We start from the raw sequence: 12,503 nt of genomic DNA, 5'->3' as shown, positions 1-12,503 counted from the left end.
AATGTGAGAGAAAGCCCTGCACTGGACTTTCAGGAAGGAGGGGTAGACAGACAGATTGTCACCAGAGCTGCTTCTCTTCCTCAGTGACAGCCCCTCCTCCACTCTCACCAGAGCCATACTTGTGGGAGGAAATGAGATCATGCACTGGGCTCCAGAAGTAGAGGCTGCCTTCCCCCAACCCCTTATTCAGACTGAGTTCCTCAAGACCTCAGAGACCCCACACCCAGGGGAAGTGACTGCTCCCTGCTATTGATGGCCCTAGGGTCAGAGTCCCTGGACCTACTGTGCACAGCCCTGACTACAGCACACGCTGATGACCTGTGCTCTGCTGACTTCCCTGAGAGAACATCTACTGCGGAGGGTCGGCTTCCATAGCTGGAATGGGGCCCAGAGAGCTTGGAGGATGTGCAGTGAAGGGACCGGGTGTCTCCTACCCAGGGTCTCAGAGACTGAAGACAAGGCTTTGTCTGGTCTCTAGTCCAAGTGAGGGCTAAGCCTGTAGAAAGATCTTGAGGTTAACCATCAAGACCATGGACCCCGACCAGGACTGTAGCTCACATGGAGACTTTTAGCGATGGGTCCTCAACCACCTCAGAGTGCCATAGACTCCCTATGGCTCTTGGCTGATCTCTGTCCCTGTGACACCAAATCACAAGCTGGGTCATTCATCGTTCAGGCTGCGGTGCTCTACTTTGATATTCCTCCCTGCTGGTCAGGGCCTGCTCAGGATACGCATGACAGCAGTGAGATGGGCATAACTCAGGCATAGAACTGTTGAGAGACCACAGGAGCAAGATGTAGCCACACAGCCCACTGTCACAGTGACAGGCGTCACCCCCAGCCACTCACCTCTTTTAGCTCCTGGGCCACGGACGTGAGGCGCTCATTCTCAGACTGAGTGTTGGTGAGGACATTGCGCAGCTGCTTCAGCTCTGTCTGCAGCTCCAGCACCTTCCGCACATAGTACTGCTCCTTGGAGGCTGACTCCTGAATCAGGCTCTCCTCCCGGCTCTCACCATCAGCAGCCACCTTCTTGTGGTTTGTATGTGCCTGGCCAAATGCCTGCACGGAGAGAAAAGACATTCATGAGACAGGTGTCCTGGGGCCACAAAGCAATGGATACCCAAGATCACAAGAAACACAAAGGCCTTGACCTGTGCAGCAGTTCTGTGTTGTCATGTGTTAAAACACACACTGAGAGGCACATGGCAGGCACATGTTTCACCACAGTGGAACCAAACTAGTCTTCGGAGCACCATTATGTGGAAGGACAGAAAGGAAAACGAAGAATACAGGGCCACAAACATAGGTGGAACTTCCCACAGAAGGGACAAAGTCTGAGGCCTGGTGATGTATACCAGCTGCAAAGTTCCCAGGACCAGGAAATAAGTGGTTTAGATTGTGGGCCTGGACAAGCTAGTGGGAAACAACCCTAGAGCAGCACACCCAACATACATTCCAGGTTTACAAAATCGTGCCAGCCATTACACGCAAAGGGTGAGGAGCCGCTCCATCCTCTACCTGATGTCAAATCATCCTTCGTTTCTTCTGGGACAAACCAGGGCTGGGCAACTAGAGTTCCTAGTCCTAAGAACAGGGCACAGTAACAACTAGCTAGAGTGGCCACCTCAGGTGCATAGGCCCAGAGATGCGTGTATCTGCATGTTTCAGACACTGGTGTTAGGCCCTAGGACCTAGGACACCACCAGGTCAGTCACCCACTGAGGCCAACAGCTGTGCGGAATCCATACCCTACCTAGCCTTGCCCAGCCTGGCCTCTGTTACAGTCCACTGAGGGACTGTGCGTCTACTCTGCCTTCCTCTCCTGACTCTTCGTAGGACCCGTGGCTCATGGCAAGATCGTTAGAGAAGAGTTACTGAAGAACAATAAAATAACGGTTTTCAGTCATTTTAAAAGAGAAAAGATTGGGAGGCAGAGGCTGGCGGATCTCTGTGAGTTCGAGGTCAGCCTGGTCTACAAGAGCTAGTTCCAGGACAGGCTCCAAAACCACAGAGAAACCCTGTCTTGAAAAACCAAAAAAAAAAAAAAAAGAGAGAGAGAGAAAAGAACTATTTTCTTTCATTTCTTACTTCACAAGTCTAGGAACTCAATCCAAGAAAACAATGAGCAAAACATACAAAGCCACATTGTACACGGAAGTTACTATGTTGAGCAGTTTCTAATATTAACATATAAAAATGCAGAAAGCAATTAATTTTCACCCTGATAGGGAACTGGCAGATTGGAGCAGGGTCTAATCTGAAGTATATGCTGTGTCCAAGATACTGTAGGAAGGCCTCACAATGGGCCAGAGGACACACAGCCCAGTAAACCAGGGCTGGCACTGACGTGTGTATGGAGGGGTAGCCTGGGGCTCACAGTGTAACACTCCTGCAGTAGACTGTGGATTCCCTCTCAAGGTAGCTAAGCCTTACCCATATACTCTCGGTCCTCCAACACAGCATCCATTCTACACAAATCAAAGTAGCTCAACTTTGTGGTTTCTAGTCTGTTTGCCTCCACCCTGATCCTAGGAAAGGATCAAGCCACACACTGCTACCTACACAGCACCTGACCCATGCTGCCTGTCCACCAAGGGAACCAAACACCAAGTCGGCCCCCAACTTGAGGCTCTGGGACTGAACTGAAGAGTCCAGCTCCTGTGGCTGCCTGGGATACACTTGTCAACTTGGGAGCTGGGGCAAGGAGTTTTCCCCAAAGTGTGATGGCTAAGCACTGTGATACAATATTCAAGCCCAGGCCTGCCAACCTGGGCCCCAACTTTTCCTCCACCCAAGCTACCAGCCTAGGGCACAGGAGCAGCCCTGGGCAGCTTTTCAAACACACTGTGATGGAGACATCTACCTTCAGCTGAGAAGACACACTGTCACAGGGACAGGCATGAGGAGAAAATGTCTGGGGCCTGGCAGAATCAGCCTGGATTACACGCTGATTAGCATAGCAGAACGAAGCGTAAAGACAGACCATGAAAGGATTAATCCATTTCCAAGCCACTATATCCTAGAACAAAGCTCAGAACATATTAAGGGAAACAAACACATCCAGATGCCAACAGGTGAGCTCCACAGTGAAGACCTAATGAAGAAAGGATCAGTAGACAGCACACAGCCCTGAGCGGCCCAGAAGAGTGGAGAAGCCGAGAGTCAAGTACCAGAACCAAATCCACAGAAGACATAAAAGATGCCAACAACCTTCTGGAGAAGGCAGGGTCAACAGCAGACACATTGTGCATCTGAAGGATTAACCAGCTCTAAAAGGCAGCCAAAGGAAGAGCCCAAATGAAACAAACTAACAAATAAGAAAGCATAGCCTAACAAACCCGAGAGCAACTGTTTCAAGGAGCGTATCTATCAACTCACAATGCCAAAGGTCCAGCAGCTTTTGGCAGAAAACTGACCAGTTCATTCTAAAACTCACACAGCAATTCAAAGGACCTAGAACGGACTAAATGACTTTGAAAGAGCAGGACTATCCCCACCTGCTCCCATGACCCAAAGGCAATTCACTGCATAAACAGAGACAGATTAGCTGACCTGACCAAGCTTTATGTGCGCTCTCTCTCTCTCTCTCTCTCTCTCTCTCTCTCTCTCTCTCTCTCTCATACACACACACACATACATACACACGGGGGGGGGGGGGAGAATCACACACACACTCATACACACACGGGGGGGGGGGATCTCAGATCTGAGCATGGCAGTCAACAGCGAATGCATGTAAACCCATCTACCAGGAGGCTGAGGCAGGAAGATGGAACAGTATGTGCAATGATCCCATCTTGGGAAAAAGAACACCCACATGGGGCTGGGGAGATGGCTCAGTAGGTACAATACTGGTCATGTAATAATACAGACATGAGTTTGAATTGCTCAAAGCTACATAAAGGCCAGATGTGGTAGTGTATCCATCTGTAATCCCAGCTTTCCATTATTTTAAAGTACAGGGCCTTGAGAGATGGCTCAGTAAGTAAAAGCATTTGCCATTCAAGTCTGATAACCTGAGTCCAGTCCCCAGAATCCACATAAAGGTGGAAGGAGAAAGTCAGTTCTACAAAGTTGAACACACAAATACAATAGATTTAACAATTTTAAATAAATATGGTACATCCATATAATGAAGTTACTACTCCCAATAAAAAAGAATTGATACATCAACAAAGATATACCTCAAAATCACTCAGAGAAAAAAGATAGACTGTTCAATTCCCTTTATGTAAAGGTCTAGAAATGCAAACCAACAGAGGTTCAGTGGTCGGGTGGAGGACTACAGAGGACACAGGACAAATTCATTACCTTGATTCTGCTGATGATCTCATGAACATATGCTCACACGAAAATTTATACTGAATACCCTAACATGCATGAAGCTCACTAAAGTTGCCTAAGGAAACAGCAGGGTTGTTTCTGAAGTGCTGTGCCCTCACCTGGAGAGTGTGAACCTACCAGACATAGCCCATCCCTGTAGCCACCATCTCCAGCTGGGAGGATGAGGGTTAGAGAGGTGGCTGTGTCAGTCTTATCGCATTGCTTTTGACCCTTTCAGACCACACTGCATCCAATCTTAGGCAACCTTTCAAATCCACTCAAATCCTGTTGCACCCAGAATCATCCTCCCATCCTATTGGTTGTGCAGGGTCCCTTCCATCCTTCCTGGAGGAAATGCTCCTGGAAAGGAGTTCCTGTCTGACCTGAAGACTAGTGGGGAACAGCCATTGAAGTTTTTGTAGATTTCCTGCCTCATCTTGTGGACCTTCTTAGGAGAGAGCCTTTGTCTACCACCCTGGTGTCAGGATCCTCCCCTGGACCACAGGTACAGCTTCTAACCTGCCCCTTCTACAAACTTCCCTAGCTGCTCCAAGGAAGGAAGACAGGGAAATAGAAGATCAGCTCTTCGCCAGTCTTAACCACAGGATGGTGGATGATCTGTGCTATGAGGAGCAGCAGTGATGTTGCTTATGGGCTATTCAGGCAGATTCAGTTCTCAACACAGGCTCTTGGCCCACATCCTGCCTGCTGCTCTGGAGCTGTCCAGGTTCAGCAAGACCCAACAAGGCCGAGAGAGATGAAGCATGAGGTCATGGCTAGTCAGGTGCCTTTAAGAGAAACACAACCCATGTTTGCTTCTGTCCAACAGCAGCCCCCTGAGACGCTGGCTTCAAGGTCAGCCACACCCATGTAGCCCTGATGCAGTCATCTATGCCTACAAGAAACCAGGCCAATCATGACTTCAGCAGCAGGACCATCCTCAGAGATACGACTTTACAGGATGCAGGACCCCAGTGGGCCTGTCAAATGTGGCTGGGATGGGAAAAGAGAAGCTCTGGGTAGAAGAAAAAAATTACAGCAGCCCTAGCAAACTTCCAAATTGAGCACAGTGGGAATAGCGGCCTCGGGTGAAGAAACAGCATGAGCTGTGATGGGGTAGAGGGTAAGGAGGACAAAAGGCTTGGGCAGTAGAAACTATACCCATGGAAGGAGGTCAGGGCAAGTGCAGCAGCAAGGCACAGGCTGGGGTTTATGCCAGGGCTCAATACCTGCTATCCTTAGAATCTGCCAGATGACTGCAGCCATAAAACAGGCATGCCCACTGAGTGGTGGTGGTGCACACCTTTAATTTCAGCACTTGGGAGGCAGAGACAGGTGGAACTCTGCTAGTTCCAGAACAGCCTGGTCTACAGAATGAGTTTCAGGACAGCCAAGGCTATACAAAGAAACTGTCTTGAAAAGCCAAACGAAAGAGACATGCCCTAAGCATTAGACTATTTCATGGCGCCATGGTGTAGGAGGGCCGCATAAAGCAGCCACTCTGCACATAAAAACTGAGGCAAAATAGGTTGAAGCATTTTGCCACAGGTGTTTGGTCTGGTTACACTACGGGGTGGTATAACACTGATAGAGAGCTGACAGGACAGGGCTTTGGAGTCACATCCAAGAAATGTGTCTTTATCCCTCCACTTCTGGAAACCAAGCATCACAGCAAGGGAGGACAGACTCTGGATGCATGTGGGAGCATCCAAGCCCACCTGTGCCCAGCGTCTTAGGAAAGGACAACTAACATCATATGCTGCTTAGTTGATCCACCTCTGAAATAGGACACAATAGTGCAGATGGGGGTCATGTTGAGAGTAGATTACAGTGTCCCTCAATTTCCTCACTGATAACTTGGGTTAATGTCTCCAGCCTGAGCTCGCTGCTGAGAAGATTTAGGGTCAATAATTGTCTCATTAGAGACTGAGCAGCCTCTCAACTCCCTGAGCCCCACCCAGTCCCCAATAACAGAGCCTTCAAACACAACTTCAGGGAGTCATTCTCTGTTCTCGTCTCCTTCTTCTGGTGGCCCAGATGCAAGCATTATGTTTGACTCCAGACAGAGCAAGGGACTCATCTCTGGAACAGTGTCAGCATGCTGAGTGCTACCCTGCTCCCAACCCCAAGGATCTAGAATGAGGACAGCACAATGTAGGCCACCAGCCCTCAGAATGGGCCCTTGCCCACAACAGATGCTCAAGTCCTGAACACAAAAAAACAGAGGTTGAGAGTCAGCATCAGAAGCAGCACAGATATGGCCTGGCAGACACTTCCTATGATTTTGAAATCAGGATCTCAGTGGCCCTAACTCCTGAAGGCTATCTAATAAGCTGGTCCCAATAAAGTTTTATTGCAACATCGTGTTGTTTCCCCAGAAAGGGGTTTGCTGAGACCCAGTCTAGGCAGCAGTCCCATCCCCTCCCATGAGCAGAACACCTGCAAAGCTCCCTACTGTCACCTGGGGGGGTGGTCCAACAACCCTGAACAACTCTCAAGTGTAAGTGTCCTTCCCTTGATCTGTTGAAGAAAACCTAAGTTCACTCTGGCAAGGCTGCATCAATCCTGTGCCTGACAGAGAGTGGGAAACAAGCATCTGGACAGAACTTAGGAGGGTAGAGAAGTATGCCAGGTAGAGGAGGAAGTGAACCAAAGCACAAAAGGTAGGACTTGGTGGGGTTAGGAGACCCAGCTCCCCATGCCGGTGCCTGGCATCAGACAAGTATCCCCATCCCTTCCTACTTAGCCATGTCTTACAGCCTTGTCCACAGACCAGCTGGGCAGAAGGCACTATTCCCTTAGCACTTCCTGGCTGCAGAGGAGGAGAGTGAGCAGAGTGAGCAGGTGTGTATACATCAGGAACTAGGCTGCCTGGGCCCATCTCCCATGAACTGACAGCCAGATTCAGTGGGGGCACTCCTTGCTGAAACTGAAAACTGGGCTACAAGACTAAGTTCCCAAGGCTGGGTGTGAAGAAGGCCAGGACTGCATTGAGAGAACATGGTACCAAGCCAGTGTTATCCACAACCAGCCCACTAACTAAAAGGATGCGATGAGGACTTGAAGACCAGTCCAGATCAGTGCCTACCCCACCCCTTTCTACCTTTCCACACATTTGGCCAAGTCCTACAGATCCCACAAGGTTCCTACTCTAGAGTGTGCCAGAAGGGCTGCTTGGCTCCCTGCCAATGTCTACTAAAAGTTTCCTCACCTACAAAGGAAAGAAAGTCCCAACCACTTACCCGAGAGTAATGTGGACATCTCACAATGAGAGCTACTCTTCTGTACCAGCAGGACAGACTGACCCTTCAATCTGGAGAATACATTGGGGGCCTGGGAACAGGTGTAATCAGGACTGAGCACAAACCCTCTGCCACCCTACACACTATCCATGGGGGTCTGGCTCCCTGGAGAAGGCCTACACCAACAAGCCAGGGAATGGGTATCCCAAAGAATTCTTCTCCCTAAACCAGTTTGATCATTTGATGCAGCAGGCATAAGACTTGCCAAACCAGGGTAGCCAGCCTCTGCAATCTAATGAGACAAGGCTTGTTCCAGGAAACAGACTCCACAACAAAGCCAGGAGCCTCCAATCCTTTGTCTGGGCTGATTCAGTACCGCCTACCCACAGACTGTGGGTTCCACACTTATTCCGAAAGGGACACCACGCCTGCATCAGGCTGGGCCTGGAATCCCAGGAATCCCTAAGCTGTACCAGCTGCCCATCCTGGCACGCCTGCTGGGAAGGGCTCTCCTACCACCTGCTAAAATGGAGATGCTATTTGGTTCCTGGCAAGGGCTGGGGAAGCAGAGAGGTTTGCTCTCATCCGATCCCCACATCCTCACCCTGAAGAGAATGGGGACGTGAGAATAGTCCCATCACAGCACCTCTCTGTCCAGGCTTGTTAGAAATGCCTAGAGGCTGGCACACGCATCCTGTCAATCTTTACCAGTGGCATTTAGTCATACTTACTGCATTCCTGGCCTCTGATGGGCACCAGTAGCATAAATATTGTGCAGTGTCAGGATCCCCAGGACCCAGCCATTCAAAAGACACTGACTGACTGGTGGATTCACCACCCATTCACATTTGCAAGCCACTAGGCTACCACAAAGGGGAATCCAATGTCTTGAAGGCCTGGAAAAGAGCTGAGGTGACTAGAAAGAAAAACATGGGCCTGGGAGGCACTGTTCAAATGGGTCTGAGAGCCTTGTTCCATCCTGGGCAGCTCATGAAAATGCTCAGTGTCCTGCATTACCAGGATTCCAGGACACCAAATGGCATCAAATCTTATTAAATTCAAGATGGTGATCTGGATATTAAGCTGATATAAATGCAAGCTCAACACCATTCATTTAGAGATAAAGAACTTAAAGTATTAAGAGATTAAATCTATAATCAAAGTTTGATTAAACCTATGCTGCCTGGGAAAGGCTAGTATACAAATTAACAAGTAGGTAGAGGGATCAGTCAGGGACCTCCTCAATGACAATCAGGACTGTCAGAGACAGAAGTCTTCACAGCAGGACAGATACAATCTTCTTCCCAAACAGAGCTGTGTGCAAGAAAAACTATCAGAAGGAACTGTAAATGATGTAAGAGTGATCTAAAATAGGAAGAAACTGCTAGCATGTCTGTGTGCCACAGAGAACAAAATGTATTTTTCATGTTTGTATTATAATCTAAAACTGTTCTGAAAAAAATGCAACAGAAAACTAAGCCAGCATATACCCAAACACACAAAAATTTAAAAAATAATCTCTTAATTACGTCTGTATCAAGAAAGAACTAAACAACAGGAAACAGAGTAAACAAAAATAGAAACATCTTATGAACACTCAGGATAGTCTAGCTGGACTACGCAAGGGAAAGGCAGCCACTAAAAATAAACATGAATGATAAAAAGAGCTGTTCCTTGACTCTAAACAAAGTAGCAAGCCAAAGCCTCCACATAGCAGAGATGGACACAGAAAACAAAAGGCAAAGCAACTATGTTAGTGAGTCTTTTTACCCAGTTACAACTACTAAGGCTGACAAATGTGCAGCTACCTCCCTAGACTGAGGAGCTAAACACTGACAGCTTGATTCCAGCAGACATGTGAGAGCTGAGCTCCCACATCCATGGCACCATCTCCCTTCCTTGGGCAAGCCACGGAGGAGAACTCGAACCCAGGAGTCCAGGATCAGAGTCCCTGGCTACTACCACATCCATTCAAATGGAGGCATTGACAGGATCTCAGCAAATCTTCCCTTCCAAATGGCAGGTGCTTAGAGACCAATCCTATGCTGATACAGAACTGAAAACTCAGCAAACCCAATAAACAGAACCTGTTTTATGAATTATTCAGTCATCAGAAGACCATGCCCGGAACTCAAATGTGAGATAAGCCAGTTCAGTTTTTAAAGTATGCATTCAGCATGTATTAAGAAACAAAACAGGCTGAGAAGCATAAGTAAACCACAATGTCAGGAGAAGAACTATCAACTGCCACACATAAACTGTTGAAAGGAACTGAGAAAAGGAATCTCTCCAAAAACATGAGTTAAAAGTAAAATAAACAAATAAGAAATCTCCAAAGTAAATTGTTCAGTTAGGAACACAAAATTTAAAAAATTATACTTATAACCTTTACCTCAAAGCACATACTCCGCAGACATCAGTTTCAGTAAAAACACTTGTTCAAGGAGGATTATAAACAAGAAAGGCTAAATATTAGTAAAGTAATTTAATCTCTCAATGTCAGGCAAAGTTCTTTTAATATGGGCACCACAACTAGAGAATTTTGGATCCTTCGATGACTTCTTCATGCTGTGGAGAATTTAGAAAATTTTGCTAACAAAAATTCTCCCCTTTCATTAAAAATATCTTTTTGTATATGTTTTTATATATGTTTGCATATGTTTTTGTTTAATTGAGACAGGGTCTCCTGTATCCCAGGCTGGCCTCGAACTTGCTAAGTAGCCAACTAGGACTTTAAGTTTCCTGATCCTCCTTTTTCCATCTCCTAGGACCTGGGTTACATACTACCCCCGACTGATGTGGTACTGCAGATGGAACCTAGGGCTTTGTGCACGTGGACAAGCATCTACCAACAGAGCTACAGCCTCAGGAGCCATGCAACCCAGATTTTAAAGATAATAGCCCATTTATGAACACCCATCTTTTGAATTCAGGGAGGTTGAATCCAGTGTTTATAACTGTGAGAAAACTATCATTAACTATACACTAACACCCCTCTTCAGAGAGAAACCCTGTCTCCATTAGCAATAACTCCAGCTCTGCTTCCCCAAAGTCAGGCAACCAACAATCTATCTTCTATTCTTATAAATTTGTCTATTTCTGGACATTTCATGTAACTCATACAATACTGGTCTTATGTGGATTTTTTCCCCCACTTAGCACATTTTTCAGGTCCATGCATGTTACAATTTTTATTAGTACTCTTTTTCTTTTTATGGCTGTATGTTCCTATGGCACATGCAGATCACATGTTTACCTACTGATCATGTGATGACCATTTGTGTTGTTTTCCCTTTGAGGCTATTATTAAGAATAACAGTACTATAGTCATTCATTTAAAAGTCTTCAGAGCGGGCGGATCTCTGTGAGTTCGAGGCCAGCCTGGTCTACAAGAGCTAGCTCCAGGGTAGACTCCAAAACTACAGAGAAACCTTGTCTCAAAAAACCAAAAAAAAAAAAAAAAAAGTGTAAAAGTCTTCAGAGGATTTTTGTTTTCGTTTATTTGACATTTTTGCCTTTTAATATTTTGAGACAGGGTCTCTCTATGTAGGCCAGGCTGGCCTGAAGTCACTACGTAGCCCAGGCTGGTCTCCAACTGGCAATTCTGCTGCCCATCTCTTGAGTGTAGCAATTACAGGCATATGAGCCACCATATGTCAGGTGCTTACCTAAAAATTTTTGTGTGGATGTATAATAAGTCTCTTGGTTCTCTGTCATGGTTTGAGTGTGACCTGCTCCCCACAGGTTCGTGTGTCCTTAGCTGTTTGATGCTATTCGGGGAGGCTGTGGAACTTGTTAGAAGGCGGCCCATAACTGAAAGAAGAGGATCACTGGTGGTGTAGGAGGTCCTTCTGTCTCTGTGTTGCTTTCATTGGTTAATAAAGAACTGCTTTGAGCCTATGGCAGGGAAGAACAGAACTAGGTGTGTGTGGGAGGAGCTAGGCTGTATGCTGGGAGGAAAAAGGGCAGAATGGGAGAAGCCATGGATCCTCCGCCTGAGACGCAGGTAAACCAGTCATGTGGTGATACACAGATTAATGGAGATGGGTTGAATTGGGATATAGGAATTAGCTGATGGGAAGTTGGAGCTAATGGGCCAAGCAGTGATTTGATTAATACAGTTTCTGTATGGTTATTTCAGGGATAAACTAGCCGGGTGGCCGGGATGAACAAGCGGCCCCCTACCTCCTACACACTGGGGCACAGGGCTTAGTGATAACTCACCTTTGCTTCAGGTCAGAGATCTCTCTGCTTCTCAATCTGCTAAAATGTGACCAGCTTGTGCTAGAAGCTCCTGCCACCAAGTGTGAAGACACAGCTATCATGCCTTTCTATCCTGTTGGAACCATGGGCCAAAAAATAAATTCCTTCTCTCCTAAACTGTCTAGTCAGTCATTCCACCAAGTAGACAAAAAAAGGAACTAACGCACCACATGCCTGGAAGGGAATTCGAGGCCACACTGTAGTTCCGGGATGACTTTCTTTTCTTTCCTTTTTGGTTATTTTTGAGATGGGGTTTCTCTGTGTAGCCTTGGCTGTTCTGGAACTTGCTCTGTAGGCAGACTAGCCTCAAACTCACAGAGATCTGCCTGCCTCTATCTCCGAGTTCTGGGATTAAAGGCATGTGCCACCACTGTCCAGCTCAGGATGGCTTTCTTCAAGGAACCAAACTGTTTCCCAAGGGCTACTCCACAGTACACTCCCTTCTAGTCTGTCCGCATACTTGCCACCTTTGTTGTCTGTCTATGACAACCACCATAGTGGTCTGAGGTCTCTTTTCATTTGTTAGTAACAACGGCGGCTACCAATGTGTAGGTCTCCTACGGTACAATACTGCTCTTAATCCCTGCCTCAAGATTCTAAGAACTCATGTTCCCATTTTAGGGATGAAGAAATCCAGGTTCCCAGTGGTCAAGACTGTGACAGGGAGGAAGA

General features: G+C 47.1%; 1 protein-coding gene across 2 annotated transcripts in view; it reads right to left on the bottom strand.

Moving 5' to 3' along the window:
• Bicd2 (BICD cargo adaptor 2) overlaps positions 1 to 12,503 on the bottom strand; it is a 47,379-nt gene that overhangs the window by 16,206 nt on the left and 18,670 nt on the right. For both annotated transcript variants that reach the window (XM_075969710.1, XM_075969709.1), the window contains exon 2: positions 850 to 1,062. In XM_075969710.1, coding sequence (XP_075825825.1) covers positions 850 to 1,062 — 213 coding nt within the window. The remainder of the gene's footprint in view (positions 1 to 849; positions 1,063 to 12,503) is intronic.

Source organism: Microtus pennsylvanicus, chromosome 4 (genome assembly GCF_037038515.1).
Source record: "Microtus pennsylvanicus isolate mMicPen1 chromosome 4, mMicPen1.hap1, whole genome shotgun sequence".
NCBI lineage: Eukaryota > Metazoa > Chordata > Mammalia > Rodentia > Cricetidae > Microtus > Microtus pennsylvanicus.
Note: the sequence above shows the minus strand (reverse complement) of the source record. Positions and strands in the feature narration are given on the sequence as shown.